We start from the raw sequence: 26189 nt of genomic DNA on the forward strand, positions 1-26189 counted from the left end.
ATTCAGCTGTCCGTGCGGCACACAGGTGGGCAGTGCGCTCAGCCGTGACGACACGCTGACCTCAGTGGGAACTGAGAGGTGGCTGAGCCAACCACCTTGCTGTGAGCCACAGCAAGACACTGACACACATTCAGCTGTTTGATACTGCAGACTAGTTTTCACAGTGATAAACAGCGCAGTAAAACTTGTCAAAGAGCGCGTTCACTTCGGTGTCACGGCGCTTCGAACGGGCGCTCCTGACGCACGCAACTGCGCCTCTGACACACTGATGTGTGATTGGTGCAGCAGAGCAACAGCGACTGCAAAGTGACGCGTTGTGGACACTTCCATGTAGAGATGATTGGCTCCGAAAGGACAAACACCGAGACGAGAGGCCACGCGTGAGTTTGCGGTGGTTATCGGGGAAGCTTGTTTTACTCATTAGAATCTATTTCTTAGTGGTGCCACCCACCAACACCGCCCGCATCCAGCCCCACCCCTGCTTCTCTTCTGCCTGACTCCCTCAGGATATTTTTAGAGCCCATGATGTGCCCTGTCAAATCGCGTAACGGAAACAACCCCAGAGAGCCACAGAGGAGAGCTGCTGTGTAATCTAAAGGGGGAAGCCTGCCGCCGCTGAGATGAAAACTGAAATTCATTTGGTGTTTTGCGTGTTGATTGTGCTGTCCGGCACAACGCGGACAAGAGGTAAGCTGCCATTCTCTCTCTCTTTCTCTATGTGTCTTTGTGTTTGATGCGAACACTTCTGACATCCCGCTGATGTGAGTCGGGCTCGTAATCGAGTCCGCACGCGACTATTTATTGGTGTGATTGAGGCGATGACGGAGATCATGTTGCTGCAGGTTCTTGGTTGCATTTCATCTTCGTTAAACGATGTTTGTTAACTTTCCTTTCCTTTCCTTTTGTTTTGTTTTTTTATTTTTAGAGTTTCCTCTCATCTCTCTTGGCTTACTCGTAATTCGCCATAATGAATCTGTCATGATGCAAAATAGCACCTAAAGTAGATTAAAACTTGAAATTGAAGGGGACGTCAATGTGTTAGTCGATGAAATGTCAAATTAGAATCGTTTACCTCGAGAACACACGCAAAAGCAAATATAAAGCAAAAAGTTTTCACCCTTTCCTTTTTAGGAACCCAAACAAATCAATTCAGTCAACTGTCACCTCAGGTCACCTTAGATTGTAAGGTAAAGACCCTAAAATTATAGAGAGAAAAATCCCAACAGTCAGCTGACCCCAGTGAGCAAGCATTTGGTGACAGTGGGAAGGAAAAACTCCCTTTAAACAGGAAGAGACCTCCAGCAGATCCAGCCTCACTGTTTGGAGGTGAGGGGAAAGAGACAGGACTGATAATGAACTTCAAATTGAAAGTTATATTTTTACACTATTTTGCTATTTTAACACTCACTTGATAAGTAATTAAAATACCTTTATGTTAATCTAAACGTGACAAAGTCATCACTAGTCTGGAAAACGGTCCTAAAGTCAAAGTCTCTTTAACAGGAGTTCTCTTTATCAAATTACAGGTCAAAGCAGTGCTCTGCCCAATGTCTTCACACCGGCCGTCTTCCTGAATCATCCTGGAAGCTCAGCATCTTCTAACCTGACAGAGTATCCTGGGAATGAGTCCCCAGAGCATGCACGTATTCCTGCAGGCAGGGATGAATCCGCGGGTGAAACCACAACCCTCAGCGAGACAGAAGGAACAGTCCGTGCAGAGACTCTGACAGATGCAGCACTTAAAACCCACTTGTTCACAGCAATCCCCGCAGCACTTACATCTCAGCACGCAGACCTCGGTACTCTAACTCCTTCAGGTAATCAGCCTCATATGACTTGTCTTAAAAAGCTGCATCTTTATAATTAGGAACGTGCGATTATGTGATTATATCATAATTCTATAATTGTCCATCTATAATTTTCAAGTCCGGTCTGTTTAGATTGACCAGACTGGAATCTTAAAATAAAACTTCCCACACACTTAAACACTGCCTGTTTGCAAATACAGGCTCTTCTTGGGCACAGTCCCTTTTGCCAGCAATGTTCGTGCAACACACTCCTCGCCTGACCTGACCCCCGCTTGACTGGACTGAGAATAAGAATGTGTGTCGCAACCTTGTTTAAAAGATTCCTTTTATAGATTATATAAATATAACCCACTCAGCTGATGCTGTGTTACCGCTTTGAGAAGCACAGAAATAACAATATGACAGATCCCTCTCACTTGTCCCTTTTTGACCCTTTGTTGTTGCCCCGTCCCTGCAGAATAACGTGCAGGCTGTGTGTGGCTTCTCGCTTTGAAAGCTGAAAATATTCTCACTCGAAAATATTCTCACTATAATCCAATTAGAAAACAAACATTTTTGTGGTTTGTGTATTTTGTTGACACCGCACAGTACTTTGACAGTCTGTCCGTTCTGCTGCAGGAATGTAGTCCGGCTGTCAATCACACCATGTGCACCACATTCTCAGCCCCCACCAAACTGTCAGTGCAGGCACATGCGCATGAGGTGAAATGAAATACACCCACACCGAGAGAAAGTTATTGTTCTACGCATAAACAATCATCAGCCACTTTATTTCGTTACACCTGTTCAACTGCTCATTAAAGCTAATCAGTCAATCACATGGCAGCAGCTCAGTGGATTTAGGCATGCAGACACAGTCAAGTTGACCTGCTTAAGGTGAAAACAAGCATCGAATTTCTTGGCAGACTTTGGGCCTTTAGCACCAGATGAGCCATGTACACCACAGCCTACCTGAGTATTGTTGCTGACTATGTCCATCTCTTTATGTTGTGAAAAAAGGCCTCCACAGACACCTGATCTCAGTCTAGTAGAGCATCTTTGGGATGTGGTAGAACAGGAGATTCACATAATGGTGTGCACGTGACAAATCTGCAGCAACTGTTTGGAATCGCTGGGATATATTTAAATTCTTAAGCAAACAGTAGCTACTTATTTAATGTAGTTCTGTGGCTTTAAGCTGAGACCTCAGAGTCCAAAGCTCTTGGAGAAAAGACTGTGGATTTATCTGATTCAAGAGTACCTCTGTGTGAGCAGTGATGCTTGAAAGCGCAGGCCATTGGGATTCACAGCGTTCTGATATACTGACAAAGGTTTTCTGTAATTTGCACAGATTTTTGTCACGGCGTGAGCCACACATGCTGCACAAACACAATCGCGGCAGCTTTAACGTCAGCAGGGCAGTGCAGCGTTACCTCTGGCTGTTGTGAATGCATTTCATTTCGTTTGAAGAATCTGTACTGTTTTGAATTGATACAGCACTGCGCTCACATCCCCCCTTTCAGCTGCCGCAGAGAGCCTTTCATCCGCGCCGACTGTTCAGAGCACCACCCCTCTGCACCCTGCAGCTACAGAAGGCAAAACCCCTCTGACCAACCATTCCCTCTCTACCTTTTCATCTCAGCCAGCCCCAGCAGTGCACCACACAAGCTCCACAGCACCCACCTTCACCACATGGCCACACTCTGAATCTCTGAACACAGCTACCGCATCTCCAGGTGGAGCCCCTGCTGGGTCGGTGTACAAGGAGGTCCAGTCTGTAAATAAATTTGGCGGTGAAGGTAAGGTGACTGGCAGGTGCTAAGTGTGATGAGGTGTTGCCTTAAGCTTCTCCCATTGAGTTGTTTTGCCTTTACCATGACCTATTTTATTTTCTTCATATCATATCAAATTCTTTATCGTGTAGAGAGGTCCGGTCACCGTTCCAGCTCCCCTCTAGACCCTCTGCTGGCTGGTCTGCTGTCAGTGTTTATTGTCACCACAGCTATCGTCTTTGTCGTCCTCTTCCTCAAGTTCCGCCAGCGCACTAACCACCCGGAGTTCCATCGTCTGCAGGACCTGCCCATGGTAAGATACAGTCTAGTACCTTTGCATTACCATTTTCACCACTTTTTTTTTAACAATCTCCATCTTAGAAGTCCCCAAACTTTATGAAAGTCAAATACCAAATAACTGCATCTTTTATTAAGCACCCTTCACTGTCAAGATGAACTTGGGTATTAGAATATTAACTGCAAGCAGAGATGACATATTGGAACGTGACTTGGCCGCTAGCTTATTTCTTGATCAGGGGTTACTCTTGAGATGTGGTTTAGCTGATTAAAAATATTCGAGAGCTTAGGTAAGAGAAACTGAAAATTATTTTCATATATTTTATTAGATCCTCACTAGCCACTTCATTATTTACACCTTGCTAGTGGTTGGCTGGACCCCTGTGGCCTTCAGAACTGCTTTTATTCTTTGTTGTCTAGAGTCAACAAAACATTCCTGGAAACATGCCTCAGAGATCTTGGTCCATATTGTCATGACAACTGATAAACCTGCTGCTTTATCAGCTGTGCATCCATGATGTGAATCTCCAGTTTCACCACATCCCAAAGGTGCTTGATTGGACTGACATCTGATGACTGTAAAGGTCATCCGAGTACAGACAACTCATTGCCAAGATACCAGTTTGAAAGGATTTGAGCTTTGTGACATGATGTGTTGTGTGAAGCAGCCATCAGAAGATGAATATGCTCTGATCATAAAGGGACAGATATGGTCAACAACAGTATTCAGATAGTCTGTGACATTGTGCCAAGAAAACACCCCCAACACCTATAACGCCACCAGCAGCAGCCTGAAACATTGATATAACGCACAATGGATCCCTCGTGTTGTTTTCGACCATTTCTGACCCTACCATCCAAAATGTTGCAGCAGATATAGATTTATCAGGCCAGGCAACATGTCTCCACATTTTCTATTGTCCAACTTTGGTAAACCTGTATGAATTGTAGCCTCAGTTTCCATGTCTTAACCCACAGGGTACTCTTCTGCACACCTGGGTTGTAACAAGTGGTTTATTATAGTTTTTATTAGAGTTATTACAGTTAATGTTGCCCTTCTGTATGACTCAAGCAGCCTGGGCAGTCTCCTCTGACATCAACAAGATATCACACAATGAACTGCCACTAACTGGATTTCTTTTTCCTTTTTGGACCATTCTCTGTGAACTATAGAGATGCGTGTGTGGGAAAATTTCAGTAAATAAGCCGTTTCTGAAGGTCAGCCCACCCCATCTGGTGCCAACAACCATGCCACAGTCACAGTTTCTTAAATCACAGGTGTCGAACTCCAGGCCTCAAGGGCCGGTGTGCTGCAGGTTTTAGATGTGTCCTTGATCAAACACAGCTGATTAAAATGGCTAAATGACCTCCCCAACATGTCCTGAAGTTCTCCAGAGGCCTGGTAATGAACTAATCATTTGATTCAGGTGTGTTGACCCAGGGTGAGATCTAAAACCTGCAGGACACCGGCCCTTGAGGCCTGGAGTTCGACACCCCTGCCCTAAATGCACCGAGTCTCTGCACTGTGATTAGGTCATTAGATATTTCTCCAACAGGAGGTATACCTAATGAAGTGGCAAGTGAGCGCATATTTTGAATTATGCTCTGTGGAGGACTGATAATGTTTTTTAAAATCACCTTATTTAGGATGATTTGATGGAGGACACGCCACTGTCCAGGTACACCTACTGACAGAAGATCCTGTTCTGTCAGTCACTTCCATCACTCAGAGGACCGAAGCAAATCTAACACCAAAGGAAGACCAGTTTGGATGTGAGCAAAACCTCTCTTTGGCACTGAGAACCTACTGTTAGCGATTAAGAAAAAGTTAAAACACATTTAACCAAGGACTGTTAATGTTTTAAGCGGGAAGTTTCTTCCACATTCCTTTTAAAGTTTTGGAGACATTCAGTGTGCTGAGAACTCCCCACCCCGATGGAAATTAAGATGACTCTGCGCCCCTGACTGACTCCTGCACAGCACTTTAATATGACACAAACGGTTACACTGCCCTCTAGGGGTGATCTGAGGTAATGTGGATCAAGGTCGCATGAAGTCCTCCGTAATTGTAAGAATAGCCAGTAAGGCAGAATGAAGGCTCATGGGAAAGCTGCTCAAAACAGTCACAATCCCTTGGGTGACCAAATGTTAGTGAAGTGCATTTTCAAATCCAATTGCCCAATCTGCATCATGTGAAGCTAAGGTCTTGCAGAAAGTTGACAAAAAATTAAACAGATTTTACAATTGAAAAGCCACATCTTTGGAGATGTGGACACAGACACGCCAGGTCTCCAACAGTGGAAACCACTTTATTTTTCCAAATTGTAATTTAGCCTGAATTACAAATGCAGATTACTTACTGTTGCAGCTGTTAAACATGCAGTTATGTTCACAAAGTCATGGAAATCTTGAATATAGTGATTGCTTTTCTTTAAATGTTTTGTCTGCCAGTGTTTACTGAGGAGATACCCTGCTAAGCCAAATACTTAGATATCTGTAAATTGTAAAACTCACTTAGTAAAATTGTTGTTCGCACACAGTGGAGGTTTGAGAGCAGCATTGGAATCATTTTAAGGGTCCTCCATCTGGACTGGTTGGAATGCACTGCAAATACAGTGGAACGAAGCTCTTATGTTTTAACTTGGTTACTTTACTGCCTGCAGTGATGTATGATGAAATGCAAGAATGACTTTCCTGTTTAATGAAAATAAATATATCGAATCTATGTGGGGTGTGGCAAACGCAATAATAGGTGGGTAAGCTCTCAGGCATTATGCAGAGTCACTGTGTGAACGACAGTTTCTATTGTCAACTATGATTCGCTTAAGACTTCAGCAGCGTTGGTTCCTGCCTGTCCAGACAAGGTAGGTGCACTTTGAACATTACTCCAGAAAGAGCCACTCCCTCCACACACAGGCCATTGTTAACCACATTCAGGCAAAGAAATTAAACAGCTGATATGAGAAGGTGTCAGTTTTATGACAAACAGGAGAATAGAAGTTATGGAGGATTTTAATTACAAAAGCAGGACAGTTGAATAACCATCTTTAGTCACTCAGTGTACAAAGTTCCTTTTCAGCACAATAAACAAGGAATTTCTTCATCATTACTTTTTATTCATTAATAAATGCACGACTGTAGATGATATTAAGAGTTTAGACCCAATTCATAGATTGCTGTTAACATTATAAGAAACTGATAACTCATGTATGTTACAAGAGTGCTAGTCTGCATTATTCTAAATCAGGCCATACAGTTCTTGAAGAACTAGTCAGATCAGCTAACACACCTGACTTAACCACTTAAAGATGAGCACAGTGCAAGTGTATGAGTTACACCATAGCGATGATGACTGAATTGGCCCAGGCGTAAATTTTCATTACATATTGGATCAAACACCAAAACGGCTCATACGTGAGCTCCCCCTCCAGCCCAGCAGAGAGCCTCCGAAGTTCAGTGTGGCCAGCATCATCCCAAGTAAAGCCAGATTTCCAAAAGCTCCCCTCATTCTTTTTTTAGGATCTAATTAAGATGAGAGACAGACATACATTCTGACCATGTTTTATGATATAAGAAGAATAGAAATCGATGTGAACTGCTGAACGGTTTCTTACCTCCTGTAGAGTAACCGTGTGCATAAACCTCTCTGCTGATAATCCACACGACTCCAAGTCCACTGACCAGACGCTGCAACAGCCACACAAACAATCAGATGCAACAGGACTTGACAGAACGGCTACCCATTGCATGCAACAAGTTGTGAACATTTTTAGCCAAAACGTTGTGACAAAGTTGACAAAAATAATTTGTATGATTATGGTGCAGATACAACGAAAATAAACTTACAGGTGAATGAAAACCGCCAACAGCCAGGCAGAAGAGGAAGGCAGGGTAGGATTCCAGGCTGGTGAGGAGGTCACAAGAGCGACGTTAACATCAACCTGCTTCTTTGTTGTCGATGAAAGAACATGACATAATGCTGCTGACATGGATTACATTACCTTACTATACTTACGTGTTTTGGTGTGCCCGCTGGATGCAGTTGAAAATGTTCCCAGTTTCTGGGTCGTTGCTGTACATCTGAGGATACTGCAAGGCGTGACAAGTTCATTCGTACAGGACAGCACCTTTCAACAGGTAGCCTCCACTGTGCTCCATATTTGAATACTCACGTGCACATTGTACTTCTTCCTGGCTTTGCCAACTTTAATGGCCAGATGTGTAACCATGACCATACTAGCCATGCCAGTCAGCACCACATATCCATAGTCTTTGGAAAGCACAACCATCCTGACAGACCTGGAAAATGAATTAGAAATATATTGTGGCTCATATCGAAAGTACTCATTACACTTTTATTTTGGTAAGAAAGGCAACGCAAGCGTTTCCTCCCCCGGCTAACACATAAAACAAAGTGTCCATTTTCGGACCCTCTAACAACACAATTACCTCGAACACCTGAGGAGAAAATTAGCCGTGCAGCTACCGGCGCAGATAAAGGACGTCTCACAAACGAAAGGTCAAACGAGAAACACCAGCAGCACCATGACTCGTCAGGGCTGCTTTGAAAGCGCACGAATTACAATAAACATGAACACACTCACCTTGACGACGCAACCAAAGTTCACAGATACAACCCTGGAAAACACCGACCACCGTGAAGTTTCCGTCTGAATATATCTGCATGCGTGCGGCTTACGTAACATTCACGGGGGGGCGTGGCTAACAGCCCACTACTGGGATATCTACGTTTCAGTTTTATAGCTAATGCGTGTTAAAGGTTAGCTGTAAGACTCGTAAGGATAGACCGAAGCCTTTTTTTTTTAAATAAGCACATCATTGCGGAAGTAAAGACTCCTCACGCCACACAGGCTTCACATTGACCACAACCCTGTAGGCAAATACTAACACCGACTCATTATATACGTGCGCGTATATGTGCTAAATGTCAGCGATCCAAGTTATCTTATCATAGCACTGCTCCACATTTCCTGATTAGTTCCGCCTATCTTACATGCAAACCTGCTCCCCAACAGGACTGACCAGCGTGAATGGACTGTGCTACCAGTAACTTGCAGTTAACTTCACCTCCGGTGTTACTAAAGTTGTACGTTTTTGTATTTGTTTTTTATTTTTTGAAGTAGGGGAGTTCATGATTTTTTAAGTGGGCGGTGCAAGGAGGAACAAAGGACAACACAGGGGGAGGAGGTGCCGGAAATGAGGATGTGTAACCAGAAGTTAAAATGGATTGCTGTGATTTGCAAAGCGTCAAAAACAATAGTTTGGGGCTTTTTAAATAAGTAACAACAGAATCTTTCTACTTAAGTAAAAGGATCCCTGAAGTATTGAAAGTGAATGTACTCCAACTGACCTTTGATGATTGGATGATGGTTATTAATTTACTGATTGTGTACACAAGCTGGAATTTTTATTTTTTTTATTATTATTATTATTATTTTGTTAGCCATTGTTTTTCTTTTTTCACTTTTCTTTTTATTGTTATTGTCCGCAAGCCAAAAATATTTGGGGTACAGCATAAAGTCGAGCCTAACTGCCCAGAAGCACGGATTTCTTAAAGGACATAATCTTAGAAAAGAAAAAAGCCCATTTGAAATAAAAAAAAAACAAAACATAATTTGATAGCATGAGGGTAGTCTGCTCCTCTTGAAAATCAGAGTTTACGCTACCCGGACACGATTTATGTGGCAACGTTTACTGCAGAGTTAATCCCTTTCTGACTTGGCGTGCCAGACAAAAGTGGGAACCCAGTGTCATTAACGATGGCCCCATTCTTTTGAAGTGACTTATATTAGCCATGTCAGTGAGCCAGCTCACAACAACTGGTGCAGAGCGCAGATTTTCTTGGCTGGAGTGCAGCCACATTATCGTGCCCTGTGATGAGGGGAACAGGGATCTGACATGCCAGGGTTTCTTGTATCAAATATCAGGTCAAGTTGAGGTATGCGCACCACTGTTAGAGGTGTCATTGGTTCAGTGACATTTAATAGTTTATATAGCACCTTTACACAAAAAAGTCAAAGGTCAAAGGCCTCTGTGAATAAGTAACATTTCAACTGCTTTTTGAAAATTTTCAAAGACAGAGTGTTTTAGAGGAGAGCACATTCCAGAGAGTGGGGGGCTGCAGCACCGAAGGCTCTGTCCTTTAAAAGCCCCCGGCCTGGTGAGGGGGATGGCAAGTAAGCCTTTAACTGGGGAATGCAGTGTGGGGTGTAGGGAAGGGAGGATAAGACTGAACAAGTACAGGAGAGAAAGAGCATGTGGTGGTTTGTAGGTTAGGTGGGGGTGATGTAAGGCCAGGACTTGTTGCAGGTAAGAACTGTGAGTTCTGAGCTTGTGCAGAGCTAACGGGATATCACTGCAATAATCCAGGCAGGAGGTGATGAAGGCATGGATGAGGGTTTCAGCTGAGGACTCTGAGAGATGAGGTAAGACTCTAGAGGTGTTCTTTAGGTCGTAGAAAGAACTTCTAGAGATGGATCTGATATATGATGAGAATTAGAGCCTGGGCTCCAGGATGGCACCCAGATTGAGAACCCCAGAAAATTAATGACCTTTACCCATGTTAAGGTGAAGGTCAGCCCCTTTCAGGAGTCGTGACTTGACACAAGAGTTCAGTTGTATTGTTTTTCAATATGATAAAGCTGGATTACATCCAGATTTAGATGGCATCCAGGGACTTAATGAGAGACAGAGAAGTGAGCTGACTAGAGGGTTTGGTGCTGAGATACAGCTGTGTATCATCAGGATGGCAGTGGAAGCTCAGCCCATGGTGGCAGATAGTCTGACCACGAGGGGCACGCAAACTGTGAAAAGAAAAGGTCCCAGCTCAGAGCCTGGTATTTGGGAAGGACCTGAATTTGTAAAATCCTTGTAGATACTGATGTGAGGATGTGTTGCCAGTTTAACAGTGATTGGATGCTTTCGTGAATATATTTCTTTTTTTTTTATTACTTTGTGTGACTTGTAATACAGGAACACTCAAAGCAGCATAACCTTCACACCAGCTGTTATAACGGAAGAAATTTGTATGTCTGCAGATTAAATAGGATAAATAGGGGGATTCTTCTTACAACACTAGATTTAAAGGATTACAAAAACACCTTTCGGCTGCAGCTCTTTCTTCCAGTGTTTTGCATTTTTCTGCCATGCCATTCTAGACGGTTAAATATAATGATGAATATTTTAGGGAAAACAGAGAGTAAGACAGATGCGCCTGTGCATGACTGTACCTGCTGGAGATTCCAAGAAAACAAATAGCAGAGGTTAGACGTTGTCAGGAATAATGCAAAGCCTGTATTTTGAAGTCTCCTTGCCAATCAAACAAGAACTGGTCCTGCTATGCGCTTTCAAAATAATGGTTCCTCAAAGTATATATGAGATGATTAGATTTTAAAAAATTTTTTTAAAAAATTCTCAATGTTCTTAATGTTTTAAAAGTATCTTCTTCTACCCTTTCTGTAAATATCACATCTAGATATTTAAGCCTCCAGATTTTATGTTTTTATGCCTGCAGCATTCCCTCATATTTCTCATTTGTCATTTTATGCACATTCCCCAACATCTATATTTGGAAATTTGGGGATTTTGTCAAAAAATCAGCTTTGGCTTTGCACAATGCTGGACTGAACTTGCTGAGTTATGGCTTATGTTTGGTTTATACAGTTTTGCTTCCTGTATGATCATAAAAAGAGAGCAGATAAATTTAGACATCTATTTAAAAAAATCCTTGTGCAATAGCTTAAAACTATATAAAAATAGTTACACAAAGACCATTACATGGTTGCTGTTTCTGTGTAACATTACCAAGTTTTCGTCACTAGATGTCCCCATAAAGTCACTAAATATCCTTGACGCAAAACAGCTGGGTGGATTAAGTTCAGTCCACATGGATCGAAAGCGTGAAAAAAGCATTAGGTTATACACAGGCCCACTGTTCTGACACACCATCGCAGGGTAAAAGGCTTCCGCCTGGTTTTGTTGACGTGCGCGAGCGGTCAGCGTTCAGCAGGTTGCTGGCTGTCGACTCGGGGTAGCGCCTTTCACGGACTGTCAGCGGCACATCTGTCCTCCTCCTCCTCCTCCATCACGCCGAGTCTGATTCAGCACTTCAACACCTACACAGAGAACCAAGAATAGAGACAGGGCTCACACTGAGACTGGAAAGAGGAGGAAAAACAACTGCAGCCTGAGACCACCTAGTACCATCTCATCTCAGCCCATCATCTGCTGGCTGTATACATCAGGGAAAGTTTCAAGTGGGTGGGCTGGCTGCCTCTGTGACAGTCAGTCACATACAGAGAAAACCCACGAGATGCACATCCAGGTACACCTGATCCTACTCCTGAGACAGGCTGATGAAAAGTGTGCACGCTATCATCCCCACAAACAGATCTTTACATACACATTCTTACATCCACGCAGCTTTTACCCACAGACCCTCCAGTAGTGTTTGAAGATGTAATCACAGCGCCCGTGCTGGCAGCTAAAGCATCACAGGTCACCTTACACTAGGTGTCAACTGTGCGCGGGCTTTAATATTTAATGTCAGCCTTACATTACCTCCACTGCCCAGACCCTTCCACTCCCCACGCTCCATCTCACTCCCGAGCGTGAGATCACTCCGCAGCCCCCCCCCCCCTCCCTTTCAGTGCGCCCCCTTTATTTGGATTCAGTTTCGGAAAGCGAGAGGATGGCAAACATGTAACGGAACAACTGACTGCAAGCAGCAGCGAAGCATCAAAGGACGTCGGCTTTTTTACGACGTGCGAACAGCTGTCAGCAGAATACACTCAATAAATTCATGAAATTCGAAACAGCACCAAGGCAGCCGACCGTCAAGTCCAGCACAGCGGATGCGCGTCGGATCCAGAACCAACAGACAGGATGAACTGAGACATTACGCGCGAGAGGTTGCCACGGGCACGTTTGGGCTTGACCTCGGCGGAGATCGTTTCTTGGGACAAGCGGCTCGCACGGTGATGATGTATCAATGAAGAATGTCACTGCGACCGACTCTGTCCAAACAGGGTTGATGAAGCCCTCGGCGGTGTCATGCGTCTTGCCCCGCAGCCAAGCGCGCAACCCCTGCGGCTTCTAGTTCTGCTCCTCCTCGCGAAAGCGGTCCCCTCATCCCCGGTAATCTCCACTGGCTGCCCGGACAGGTGCGTGTGTGACGACCAACTTGTGGTCCAGTGCGCTGGGCAGCATCTGACCACCTTCCCGGTCAACCTTCCGCTGGCCACGCGGCAGCTCATCATCTCAAACAACCGTATCGCGGAGCTACCGCCTCTCGCGCTCAACTACCTCTCTGACCTGGTGTACCTGGACTGCAGCAACAACTCTCTGACGGAGATCTCAGAGTCCACTTTTGGGAATCTACGCAAGCTGGCCTACTTGGACCTCTCCTTCAACACTCTGACCCGGATCGAGGACAGGACGTTCGGCCCCTTGGCGAGCTTGGTGATGCTGAGGATGACGGACAATCCGGGGCTCTCCGAAATTCACCCGGACGCTTTTGGGGAGAACGCGGCCCTTCAGGTACTCGATGTGAGCCGAAACAACCTGACGGTCTTCAACATCACCTCCCTGATCGCGCTGCCCGCCCTGCGCTCAGTGGGGCTCAGCGGGAACCCGTGGAGCTGCGAATGCGACAACGAGGACCTGTCCTTGTGGGTCCATCTGGAGGGCTTCAAGTTCCAAGGTCTTGTCAGTTATCTACTCTATTTTTTCTATCAACAAAGAACATCACTTACATTTGCTTTGGTGAGAGGCCCCAGAGAGCCAGTCATACACAAACATTGTTACTCCATTTAATTGTTAGATAATTCTCAGTTACATAAACTGGCCTCCCGATGGAGGTTCTTTCAGTAACAGAACAGCATCCACTAATAAGATCAACAAAGTGCCCGCGCAGCACCTTTCATAAATCCAGCTGTGTTGTATGTCGATAAGCAACAACTTATATGAAGAAGCACTTTAGAAGTAAACAGACAAAGGGCTACTTTAATAGCTAAAAAATTATGGTGAATCTAGAGGCTAAGTCATTGTTTATAAGCTGGAATTACTTCTGTTTAATGTGCAGAATTTTTTTGCTATTATTTGAAATCACTGAATTGAAATCCCCACGTCTGCACAGTTTAACCACAAGGCACTGATTCAAAATCAGCTATTGAACCCCTTTTGTCCCATCTTCTGTGGAATATAGTTTGAAGGTCATTTGATTTCGTTTAATTTATCTGGGTCTTAGTCATATGCACATATACATTAGAGCTTCAGGGGCCCTGAAACTTTTGCCTTGTTGGTTGGTAATCGAGATTGGTGTCCTTCTACAAAGTGACAGTCCTTTAACTGTGATATTTTTTGTTTTTTCACACCTTACATAATTAAAATTCTTCGTATAAGACAGAAAAGATGTTCAAACATGATGGCAAAATGGCAGCAAAGCTCTTCCTTTTGACTCCCTCAAGGAAAGAATGACTCTGTGTCTTTCTGAATACATGCAGAGGCTTAACTACTGGATTTCCCTCACACCATGTCACTCCCTGTCATGTCTGCATCTCAATACACACACACACACACACACACACACACACACACACACACACACACACACACACACACACACACACACACACACACACACACACACACACACACACACACATGCCATGTGGTATCCATGTACACCACAACTCTGCAATGTGCTGTTAGTTTGATGTAACTTCACTCCTCTCTCATCTTTCAGTGGGATGAGACGCAGGTGACAGCAGTGGAGCGTGGCAGCAATCAGACTATCAAATGACAAAGAGGGTGAAAGAAGATCGTAGGCAGGGACCCACTTGATTTGTCTTCTGGTGACTTTACTCATAAATTCTGTTCTGCTCTCTGCAGTGATGAAGGAAACAAGGCGTTTCTTTTTTGTTTTGTTTTTTAAATCTGAGAATGACTAATCAATCTGCTATCAGGCTCCTGCGTTGCAGGCGTGATAAATGGATCATGGCTCCACCATAAAATATTGATCCCCTTTGTTTTGTTGCTGTCAAGCTGATAAATGTGTCCGGTATTCCATCATCGTTCTTACTTTGAGTTATTATGCTCGTGGATAATGGTGTGGATGTGTCACTATGCAAAAGGGCAGCTGCTATTTATAGTGTGATTTACTGAGCAAGAAGCCAGCCATAATTCTAACACCACAGCTATAATACAACTGCCACGCTCACTAAAAAGGCATCCCCTGCTCTTTTCCCTCTCACACACACGCACACATACACACACACTATAGTTCATCATGCTCCCTGTGAAGCTCAGACTGAGTCCAAAAGGAGTCCTGCAAGAGCTGTCCCATTTTCCTGCCTCTCGTTGCCTTTTGTCTAGCTTAATTTGGAGTTGAGTCTCTTCCAGTGACAGCTGCCAGCGAGGGAGAAGGCGGACACATGGATACAAACATTCTCTACATCTACACGCAGCCTTTGGTAAACACTATAGAAACTCACACACATACACACCCTCACAGGCGCAGATTTTACACACTGACTGATTTGTGCACTGAGACGTTTAAACACAGACAAAGCATACTTGTGTAGCGGGGGGGTGGGAAGGGGGTTTCTGGGGGGGGGGGGGGGGGGGGCGTAGAAAAACATTTTAGAGACGGTTGTTTTTCAGCTGCAAGCTCCGGCTCCCAAGCCTTGTTATCGCTTGCCTGGGTCTCACCTGGCTCATGCAACATGGCTCGCCTTGTCTCCTCGGTTTAGGAAATGCATCGAGACCAAGCGAGAGACAGGGAGAGAGGGAGCGAAAGAAATAAAGCCTCAGGAAGGAACCAACAGATTCTCCTCTGTCTCGCCTTCCTGGCTAGATTAGCACTCTCTCAGCTGTTATATAAGGAAAGCGTCTAGAAATAGAGCAGTGTGGATGGGGGAAGGAGAGAGGGAAAGCCCTGTCCTTTGATGTCAGTCCCTGTAGGGGTATAGGGGGTGAAGCCATAAGGGTTTCCTTCCTAGCTGTCAGGCCTCCCCTCACACACACACCTGCATATGCAAACACACACACGCGGACATGTGCATCCACAACCATTTGCAGATTCAGATTGGAAACTTAAATCTCATGCAGACACATGCATGTACAGTGCATTAAGTGGGAATGCACACTGTACGTATTTGTGTCTGCATGGAGGGCTGTCGGAATTTGAGCAGCATATTGTGTGAACAGTGAGCAGCAGCAGAAGCTTCTGAGAGGATCAGAGCAGACTTTGAATTTTCCCTGCTATTAAGCTTAGAGGAGCAGAGCCTCCTCGTGTTCTTCAGCTGCATGCTCATTTTTTAATCTTTGAGACACATAAGAGCTTCTCTGAGCATAAAAGCAGAGATTTCAGCGCACAGTGAATAATATATTAGGGGAAGCATACATTTCAGTGAGATGGAATTGTCGAGTAGTTTGATTGAAAGCGACGGTATGATCCCTGTCACCCTCTGTCAAATCACACCTCCCACCAACCTGAGCCTGTTTTTATATGTGTTGCCAGTGAGCAAGCGGAATAGGTTTAAACAGCTAAAAGTAATTGAGTGTGAACATTTGAAAACAATTAGGTAAAATATTAACTAAACAGTTGATATAAAAATGAAAGAAAAGCGATTAACAAATAGGTGAATTAGTCTAAAAGACTGAATGTGCAGGTTAAATGCAGAAAGAAGTAAACAAATTCAGCTGAACTATAACAATAAGCAAGTAAAAATGCTGTTGACTTGGAGTTGACTTGGAGCAATTAAGGGTGCAACAATAACGGCTAAACACCTGCATTTAATGGCCTTGTTGATTCATGTGAGGTCATCAGTGAATATGGACGTGGCCGATCTTCATTAATCACAAACACATAAAGAACTGAAAGAAAGCCCAATATTTCAAAATCGTATGTGTCTCTTAAAGTAGTTTCATAAAAAGCCAATACTTGGAAAAGGAAGTGTAGATGATTTAAATTCTAGGGTTTTTTTTCATGTCAAGACATAATAAAAATGATTTGGTCCTTAGCAGGTATTAAAATTTGGGAAACATAACCTCAGATTAGGATGTGACATATTACACAATGTCATTATTTGTTTAACAAAAATTAAGCTAAAATGCAGAATGCAGCTAGGTGCCGATAATGAAATGCACTTAATTGCAATGCACTGATCATCAGTTCTTAAAGAAGCGATTGCTGCTGCAGCCAGCAGTCTGGGAAGGTTTGTGCAGCCATGTCTAAACCATTCGAAGTCCGTCATTCTACAGCGGGAAAAATTACTCACAAGTGGAAAACATTCAAGACAGTTGTTCCCAGGAGTGGAAGTCGCAGCATATTTACCTGAAGTTCAAACTGTGCAATGTTTACAGAACCTGTAAAAAAAACAGGAGCTAGATCTCGGACTCTGAAGGCCTCAACTAGCATGTTCAATGTTAAAGTTCATGACAGTACAATTTGACAAACAGTTTGGAAAGGTTGCCAGGAGAAAGTTTATTATCTCTACAAAGAACATGTCAGGACAGCTTAGGTTAAAAAGCTGCATCCGAACAAACTACAAGACTTCTGCAACAATGGCGATATCTGGCGATAATTCACAGTGCCACATTTGGACCAAAACAGCACATCAGCACAAAAGCTGTAAAGCCCGGTGGTGGAGGGGTGATGACCAGGGCAACCTTCAGTCACTGCGTCGACCATGAACTCGTCTGTATACCAAAATATTGCAAAGTTAAATGTGATGGTCATGGATTGGCTCAGACAAACTTTACTTATGTCTAATATTCCTGTATAAGTGTAAACATACCATAAATGTAAGCTGTACTTATTTCCTACTTTTCTATTAAAACAGAAATAAATGAGGGACTTTTTCACAGTACTGTATATAAAATGTTTTGACGGTCATTATTATTATTATTATTGTTTATTGTCATCTAAAATTGTCAGCTGAAATAACACAGAATACAGTAAAATGTTCATAAAGTCAAAGCTTACCTTGCTGAAAGACCAATGATCTCTGCTACAATGATCTGAATTTGCACACAATGACCACCTAATGGATCTTCACCCAAACTGTGCTTAAGGTCAAGGGCAAGATCACATTCATCATTCTCAGTCTATTTGAATTCTTATCAATTTGTCCAATACAGCAAACTATTGGCAGCTGGGTGACCAACTACATACGACATAAAGCTACAAAATTATAGGGTAATACATGAGTAAACGTTTTCATTGTCATTTTTCATAGTAAAAAAAAAGATTTATGAATGTTTTGTTATTTATCAGCGGTTTGTGCGACGAGATCACTCTGTTCAATATTAATGAGATGTTTATGTAAGTGTTGTGCAGTAAGTTTACAGTTATTCTCTGATGGTCATGTCTCGGTTTTCCTCTGTTTGTTAGGGTTGTGTGAATGTTACAATTCCATGGCATGCATCTCACAGCAAAAAGAGTCAGGGTATTTTAAGCATGCTGGTATGAAAATGGGGCTACAGGAAACTGTTCCCTGTGCAGAAACTTCCAAGTCTTTTCATCTCTCCCAGTGGGAATTTCTCCTAGCACAAAAGCTCTGAAAAAACAGAAGCCAATTAAAAACAGTGGCCGCGTGGAGATGCCACACTCTGCTGTGTTGCACTTTTTTGCTCACAATAACAAAAGACTCAACCAGCTTTCAGGATTGTTATCTTAAAAAAAAGGCCTCTCTGGTGAGCTGCTGCAGGGCTCAACACCTATAATGTGGTGTGTTTAATTTTCATTCAGAGGGCTTTAAAATTATAGTTCATGCAGTTTTCCGAAAGCGAATGAACTCAATATTTTGTTAGAATATGTGGATTTCAGCAAGGTCTCAGTACTGTAGTGAAGTCATATCCAGTCCCTGATGATGAGAACCCTTATTATCTGTGGTTTCAAGCAGACACAAAGGCTCAAGTCACTCACTAATCCTGTGCAGGGAAAAGGAATTTGAATATTTCATCCATGATTTTTTCTTTTTTGTTAACATAATGCTGCATCAACAGCAGACTGTGAAGCGCAGGAAGCTCTTAAAGCTTTTGTAGTTTTCTGAAAGAAACAGCAACATTATTATGATGCAATTTGATGCCTTTTGGTTATTTATTTATTTAGAAGTATGAATGTGAATGAGTTTTGGATATCCTCGTCTCAGGATGCTGCCATTTACAAATGTTGAGGAAAACAAGTACAAACATGCTTGAATTATTCAAAAGGCTGCTCTCTTTAATGCCATATGTATGATATCGTACTTTGCATTATGTTACAACTCTCACAGAAAAGGATCTCATAGATCATATGCTAATTAGATGCAAAGGTTTTACACACATCTGCTGTACATAAGTAAAAGTACTGGATGAAGAACGTGTGAGAGAGAAAGAGCTCTGTGACAGACTGGCGACCTGTCCTGGGGGGAACCCGCCTCTCACCCTGTGGCAGCTGGGATAAGGTCCAGCCTCCCTGCGACTCTGATAAAGATAATTGGAAGAGATCGGAGGGATGAATGATATAGTACAGTGGAGGGGATAACAGGAGTTATATGTGTCCTGTCACATTTTCTACTATTTTGTACGTTTTTGCTTTTATTATTTGGTGAAGTTTTTTTTTCTGAACTTGTACGATCTGTTAGAAAGTTGAACCACTGATTTATTGATCATTTTTACCTGTTTTTTTTTTTGTTTGTTTATTTGTTGATGGTTCAAGCTATTACGATAAAAGTTGTGAGGTGTTTGTTTACAGTCAGCGAGGATAAGTCGCCTGGAAGTAAAACAGAAGGAGACCGTGTGATGCTGAGGCTGAGGAGCTTGAACAGCTCTGCTGTAATTAGTCCTATAGAGAAATCTTGATTTTAAAGCAGCTTTAACCCTCTGACACCAAGTGTCTCATATTTAATACATGTGTTTTCCAGACATCTATGTCATCAGTGTGGTTTGTTTAAGATGAACTGTGAGCAATAAATTGCACAAAAAATGCCAGATGTATCAAAAGCGATACAAATTGAAACTTATATTATACTATTATACTTTTTAAAATTTGTTAGAAGGTGTAATAAATTATCCAGTTTAAAACAAACAAACAAAAAAAATTAATGGTTCAGGCTTTAGAGAGTTAACCACCTTATGATGTATTAATAAAAAGTTAAATTAATAATCATTAAGAAAACAATATTTTTATAGAAAAAGATCTGATGAACTTTCACTTGCCTTGTGTCTTAAAAATGTCACTTAACAGTAACAACATCGCTCGAGCGGTGCCACTCTAGGACAGCTGTGAACTGTCTGTGGTGCGTTTCTTTGATATTATGAAAGAAAGAAGAAAAAAAAGGATTGAGTTCTAACAATAGAAAAATGCTGATATGTTACTTTGTCCCATGATTAATCCTCACCGTTCCTCCTTGGTGTACTTTTGTGTGACAGATGAGGGCCAGACGGTGTGCGGTTCACCTGCTGATACTCAGGGCCGTCGACTGGGGGAGGTGGGCATCCAGCTACGGACGTTATGTCATCAAACACTCGGCTCCTGGGACTACCTTTTCTTTGTTGTCATCGGCTTTGTCATCTTCGCTGCTGGCACCGTGTCGGCCTGGGTGATGGGTGTCATCATGGTGCTCTATGAGCGCTACATCAAGAAGAAAGACGAGCAGCTCGAGATGGACGACGAGGAAGAAAGCATTGAGACAGGCCGTGCTGCGAGCACCAGGAGTGGCCATGACAATGGGAATTTAAAAACTTCACATACTGTTTAAAACAAAAATCCCACCCCTCTCGCCATGGATTCCCACAGTGCCTCCTTTCAACTTCCACGACTGTCTGAGAAGTCTCATGAAACTGGGTCCGTTTATCAGGCTCAGATCTGTTAATGAATGGAACAAGGAATGTGTTTCTATCATTTTTAGTGGGCTTCCAGGTGTTGTTACACACACTGTAGTCGCCATAGTGGAGGTCTCCAGTCCTTGGGTAATACATAGACTATGTATGCAAATATATGACCACATATTTTGTTACTTTATGTGCAAAGTTAGCATTAAAAAAACTCAAAAACAACATATCTCAGAAAAACTCTGAATATGTTTTCACAGAGATATTTCTGACTGATCTTCACATCAGTTTAAAATCAGCTTTTCGAAATTTTAAAGTTTAAAAGTAAAAAAAAAAAGTCAAGACAAGGCAAAGATAGAATCTTAAGCTAAAAGTAACCTACCCCCAGGTTACCTGTGAACTGCGACCTGCACTATAGTAACACCAGTTGAAATAAAGACGGAAAACGTGGCTTACAGTTTGTGCTTTGCTGATGATATTGTTAACACTGAGTAGGAAAAGTGTGTTTTTGTGACTGTAGTTGTAGTTTTTTTTCTCCAGATCAGTTTGTCTTTTTTATTGGTACATTTTTCACTGAATATTCCTCTAAGATGCTTTATTATGGTTATTTTATGGATGTACTGAGGAAAGCTGGATACCAGAACTAAAGATGTTGACGGCTTGCTTGACAGAAACAGAGCTCTAACTGGATTTGTAGCTCAGTGAAGGAGCACAAAAGTATTTTCCTCCAAAAAAGACCTTCACCTACTGTCTACAGCTATTGGCCCATAGCTGTTTCACTGCACTGATATCATAAAAATAAAACTCATTGATAACGTTTATAAGAAAAAATATGTTTTGGGCACAGAAGATCTTGACCACTGTGAAAAATGAACAACACAGACTTTTTTTTTTTATTAAAAGACAGACATTTGCTGATGTTGAAACCAGATGTGACAAGAAAGTGGTGGATCTGAGTGAGAAATGGAGGGACACTGCACACTCATACAGTAATGATTTATCAACCATAAGCCATCTCTAAAGGGGATCATGGTTTACAAACTAAACATCATGCTATATTCAGTAAGAATTGAAACTAGCATCTGAGACCATATAGCTATTATTTTTAAAAAACAAAAACAAACTCTTAATGAAGTCAAAGACAGCGGGAGTTGAAGGGCGGTTTTTGCCATAAATTATTAAACTGCTGAACTCCTGTTTGGAAACCGTGTAGTCGCCCCCTGCTGGCCACGAGAAAGAATCAGGTTTAAGGCACTTTCACATTAGCTTCACCTTTTAGGAACAGAAGCTACATCCATCTTTGAGCAGCAATGCTGAATACATTCAGAGGTTTAAACTTATAAGGAAATTATAGCAAAATAATCCCACTTAAGACATTTAAGAGCTAAACAAATGTGTGTGGATAAGTTTAGACATCTAAGTCGGACAATTATATCTAAGCCATAGTCAAAATATCCATGCATCCATGCATCCAGCTGTCATAGGGTGAGAGGTTGGACTGGCACAGAGAGACAGACAATGGCTCACATTCGCACCTACAGCTAGATTAGTTCTAAATCTATGAGGTAAAACCAACCATCAAAGAAAAAATGTTGCTGTTTGCGTTCCATTGTCTTAATACCAAGCTAGGCTAACCATGTACTGGCTTTATATTTAGTGGATGGATACAAATATGCCTCTCACTCAAAGAAAAAAGAATTAATCTTGTGTTACCATCATTTTTTACATGTCTGGTTTACAGCATTCGCTAAAAAATCCAATAGAAGGAAACTAGAAATGTTTGCCAAATCTTCTGTAGTAACTATAGACCCAGTTCAAATATACAAAACATTTTCCTAGTATTATAAAATGCACAAACACTATTTGGTTAAACCATACAGCCATCTTATATAGAATTGTTTTGTTTACACTGACAGTTTTCTCAAGGACCTCCATGATGGCACTAACCAAAGCAATACAATTGTGACACAGCTCGAGCTCCTCTGTGTAACATTATAAATGTCTTGTTGTCGCTCCACCCACAGGTATGACAGGAAGGAGAGGAGGAACTCCTTTTAAGGAGTGCATTTATCCCCGTGTATGTGACAGAGTGTACGATGTAGCTTTATGTGTGACTCTGCACAGTGAGAGTGTCAGTCCGTGCACTGCTGGGGCATGATTTTGTACTGTAATCCATCTTTCCCTTAATCATTAGCCCAGAAACAAACTGCTGTGGCCGTATTTGTGTTAAGGTTCTACAGTTGTTGTGAAGTGGAGAGAGCCCACAAATGCCAGCTGCTGAGATCTGTTTTGGCAGTGGGCCCTGCTGGATGGCGAGCAAACAGGACAATGTGATAAGTGATTTCTACTCTGTTGGGTTGGAGTGCAGTGTCCTATCTACTTCTGCATGCACTGTTAATGCACCAAAAAGCCTTACAAGGTGTGTATACGTTCATTAAAGAATGAAATAGGATTTCCTGTAACATACGAAAACATCCTATTTGTGATCATTTCAAAATGCTTAAAAAAAACAATTCTTTGTATTTTTTTGGTGACTGAGTTACTGTGCAAAGACAAACATTATTTATGCCCAAAATAGCAAACATGAACACTTGCTGTGCTTCAGGTTTCCATGTCACAAACCTTCCATGCTTTTAATACGTATCTGGAATTGCTCTCCATTGACCCTGACTTTAGTATCAACTTGCTTCAACCGAGACATCAGTCTGCCTTTTGTATGTGTACTGTTCCTGTCTCAGAATTATTCATTTGATTAAAGAAAAAAAAAGCTATGACAGACATGCGAAGGATTAGATCAGATACTTTTTTCCTGTGTTTGAAGTCAAATGTTTAGATGTATCCAAGTATAACATATCGCAGAATTGAAAGCAAAGCAGAAAAGAAATACTTTACTGAAGACATTTTGAGACACACACACATTAAATCAAATTAACGAGAGCCAAAATATATTTAGCTATACAATACTTTGTTTCCATGGCTTTGGGTTTAATTTGCTATTCTGATAATGTCAAGGTCGACTGAATGTGGCAGGATTTGTGTGCCGAAACATGTGAAGGTTTTTTGAACTGCAACTGCACAAACTGATGCCTTTCTGTAATGTGATCTACATCTAATAGTGAGAAACCTTTCTTCACACATTTACTGGAACTTCCAGTCACATATTCTTGTGAATTGTCCAAAAAGAAAAAAAAAGGTAGGGTTTTATATTTTATGTGATGAAATGAATGCACAATAATAGCATATTATAAACACAGTATTTATGGATGTGTCAGAGGTGGTGTCACAGGTATTTTATTTTTGGTCACCACAGGCCTTTCACGCGGCAAACACATGGCAGCGTTTGATGTACAAAGGTTTTCTTGTTGCATCCTTAAGAGCTATTAAAAGAAGAAAGCAAATATAAACCACAAACATAAGACAGTCAGAAAATAATTCAAATTTTTTGTTGCTTGTTTTCTCTTGAGAGAGAGAGAGAGATGATTGGAATTAATGCTGACTCATAACAGTATATATAATTATGCATGTACCGATGTTTTGATTGGTACATGCATAATTATATATACTGTTACTTCAGCAGTATGCTGAGATGCCTTCAGTCCTGTGCTCCTGATTGCTTCTATGGCTTTGGGTGGAATATTTGCATGGGTTCTGTCAGTAATGCATTGCTTAATGTGCAGGTCTATTCAGGTCTCCATACTAAACTCTCATGTATACACATACATACATAAACTCGATCATTTTGACTGTGAGCCTGTGTTAGTTTCTGCTGCAGCTTACTGATTAGGCCATGCGATGCCACAGGCAAGGGTGAGGGTGCAGACTGGAAATAGGATAGCTGATTGCCCCAATTCATGTCAGCACAGTGACACACATGAAATGACAAGGAAAACCCACGTCTCCCTCTCTGTTCGTTTACACAAGGTGAAGGTTTGCAAAGCTTGGTTTTGAGTAATAACAGCTTCCTGTTGCATAGCACGTGAATGAGCTGAATTTCAATATTTAAGTGGATGAAGTAAAATGGAACATTTTGCACTTGTTACACCCCCGTGCTTCACGGTCAACCCATACTTAGGCACACGTATGCTTAAACACACAGAGACAGAAGCCTTGGTTCTGCCTCTAATTTCCCCTTGGGGTAGAAAGACTCTTATTAACACTGATTCTGACAGCGAGTACAATAGTATTGTTTCGCATCACAAACAAAATTGATATAATTTGCTTTCTTTCTGATGGTAAAATAAAGTAGAAAGCTTTCTCTTGTCTATCTGATGAAAAGCCAGCAGGTTATTAACATAGCATAAAAATAGGGGAAGACAACTAGCTTAGCTCTTGGAAGGAAACTAAGCTGGCATAACACAAAGGTAAAAATTTAAGTGGGTTTAAAAAGTGCTAGATGAGTTGATTAGTTAACTTTGAAGACCAGCAGTTTTTTAGTGTATGATGGTTACACACCAACTACAACTGCAGCTACATAGCACCAGAACAGGTGTTCAAAGGGCAGAGTGGTAATGCAAGAGAAGCGATTCTTTCTATTCACAGAACCATAAAAGGATTTAAAAGCTGCCATTTTTTATTTTATATAGGACTGCAGTGCTCCTTTAAACAAAAACGTAACATTCATTTGGCAGGTTGGGTTAGGGTCGCTGTTTCCTTCTGGTTCCACGTTAATCTAAGTTCAGCAGCAACTGGCTACAGCATCACATTAACATACAAACCTGAGGGGCAACAATCATTTGATCTGACCATTGGCAAGTTATCAAGTAGTAAGAGCACATTTCCCAAGATGTTGAACTGTGGCTTTGAAATAATAGCAGTACTTAAGGCAGCTGTGGTGCTTGCGAATGGATGTTTGTTTTCATTTTCATATCCCATCATTCAAAAGCCAAGCTGAGGCAGTGGTCAGGATGTGCTCCAGGACAGAGATGCGCCCAACTGGATATGGTCACATTACAGCTGTGACTGCGAGCCAGTTCAGTAAATAGACAAGGAAATGCACACAGCTACTGGACGCAGAAGCTCCTGCAGCCCTGCTTCCTGCTCATATTTTTGCACCATTGTGTGCACCCACTGAGCTGGAGGCAAACGGGCCAATGTAAAAATGCCTGCAGATGGGAGATGTGACATGAAGTAAGACTGGCTCTAACCGACCGTAATAGCCCTCTGACACATCTACTTACAAACATGCTCACTTACACACAGTCATGCACACACACACATCAAATTGGAAAATAATCCTTTAGTCATGGAATAGTGGAATGACTTAAACTGAACTTGGAGATGAGGGGGATATTTCCACGGAAGGGTGGAAATCTGGTGTCAGTGTTACAGCTGTTATGTGAGAATTTCATCATTAATCAGACCCAAATTAATGTTAGCTGAGACAAATCTGCGATACATGCTGTACGCCTGTAAAGAAAATACTTTAACGTATACTGAAATGCATTTCTTTTGCATGCATTTGTGAACACACGAAGGCTAAGGAGGGTTCTTGTTT

General features: G+C 42.1%; 3 protein-coding genes across 3 annotated transcripts; 2 read left to right on the forward strand and 1 right to left on the reverse strand.

The window, feature by feature from the left end:
• Positions 1-605: 605 nt before the first annotated feature.
• LOC113009947 (mucin-5B) lies at positions 606-6581 on the forward strand. Its single transcript, XM_026148650.1, has 5 exons — positions 606-687; positions 1527-1817; positions 3311-3586; positions 3712-3872; positions 5504-6581. The coding sequence occupies exons 1-5, from the start codon at positions 621-623 to the stop codon at positions 5546-5548; spliced, it is 840 nt and encodes a 279-aa protein (XP_026004435.1). The 5' UTR covers positions 606-620; the 3' UTR covers positions 5549-6581.
• A 269-nt stretch (positions 6582-6850) lies between these two features.
• On the reverse strand, positions 6851-8546 carry mgst3a (microsomal glutathione S-transferase 3a). The gene is made up of 6 exons (XM_026148652.1): positions 8461-8546; positions 8029-8155; positions 7872-7945; positions 7703-7760; positions 7471-7543; positions 6851-7378 (listed from the first exon to the last, which is right to left on the reverse strand). The coding sequence occupies exons 2-6, from the start codon at positions 8143-8145 to the stop codon at positions 7248-7250; spliced, it is 453 nt and encodes a 150-aa protein (XP_026004437.1). The 5' UTR covers positions 8146-8155; positions 8461-8546; the 3' UTR covers positions 6851-7247.
• A 4008-nt stretch (positions 8547-12554) lies between these two features.
• On the forward strand, positions 12555-23161 carry LOC113009946 (leucine-rich repeat-containing protein 52-like). The gene is made up of 2 exons (XM_026148649.1): positions 12555-13577; positions 20294-23161. The coding sequence occupies exons 1-2, from the start codon at positions 12929-12931 to the stop codon at positions 20620-20622; spliced, it is 978 nt and encodes a 325-aa protein (XP_026004434.1). The 5' UTR covers positions 12555-12928; the 3' UTR covers positions 20623-23161.
• The last annotated feature ends 3028 nt before the right edge of the window (positions 23162-26189 follow it).

This window comes from Astatotilapia calliptera, chromosome 18, assembly GCF_900246225.1.
Source record: "Astatotilapia calliptera chromosome 18, fAstCal1.2, whole genome shotgun sequence".
Lineage (NCBI taxonomy): Eukaryota > Metazoa > Chordata > Actinopteri > Cichliformes > Cichlidae > Astatotilapia > Astatotilapia calliptera.

Coding starts and splice junctions, on each gene's coding strand:
- LOC113009947 (XM_026148650.1), top strand. CDS start 621: ATGAAAACTGAAATTCATTTGGTGTTTTGCGTGTTGATTGTGCTGTCC. Junction 1,818..3,310: donor CGGTACTCTAACTCCTTCAG/GTAATCAGCCTC, acceptor CCCCCCTTTCAG/CTGCCGCAGAGAGCCTTTCA. Junction 3,873..5,503: donor GTCTGCAGGACCTGCCCATG/GTAAGATACAGT, acceptor CACCTTATTTAG/GATGATTTGATGGAGGACAC.
- mgst3a (XM_026148652.1), bottom strand. CDS start 8,145: ATGGTTGTGCTTTCCAAAGACTATGGATATGTGGTGCTGACTGGCATG. Junction 7,544..7,702: donor TTGGCGGTTTTCATTCACCT/GTAAGTTTATTT, acceptor TGGCTGTTGCAG/CGTCTGGTCAGTGGACTTGG. Junction 7,379..7,470: donor ACACGGTTACTCTACAGGAG/GTAAGAAACCGT, acceptor CATCTTAATTAG/ATCCTAAAAAAAGAATGAGG.
- LOC113009946 (XM_026148649.1), top strand. CDS start 12,929: ATGCGTCTTGCCCCGCAGCCAAGCGCGCAACCCCTGCGGCTTCTAGTT. Junction 13,578..20,293: donor GGAGGGCTTCAAGTTCCAAG/GTCTTGTCAGTT, acceptor TTTGTGTGACAG/ATGAGGGCCAGACGGTGTGC.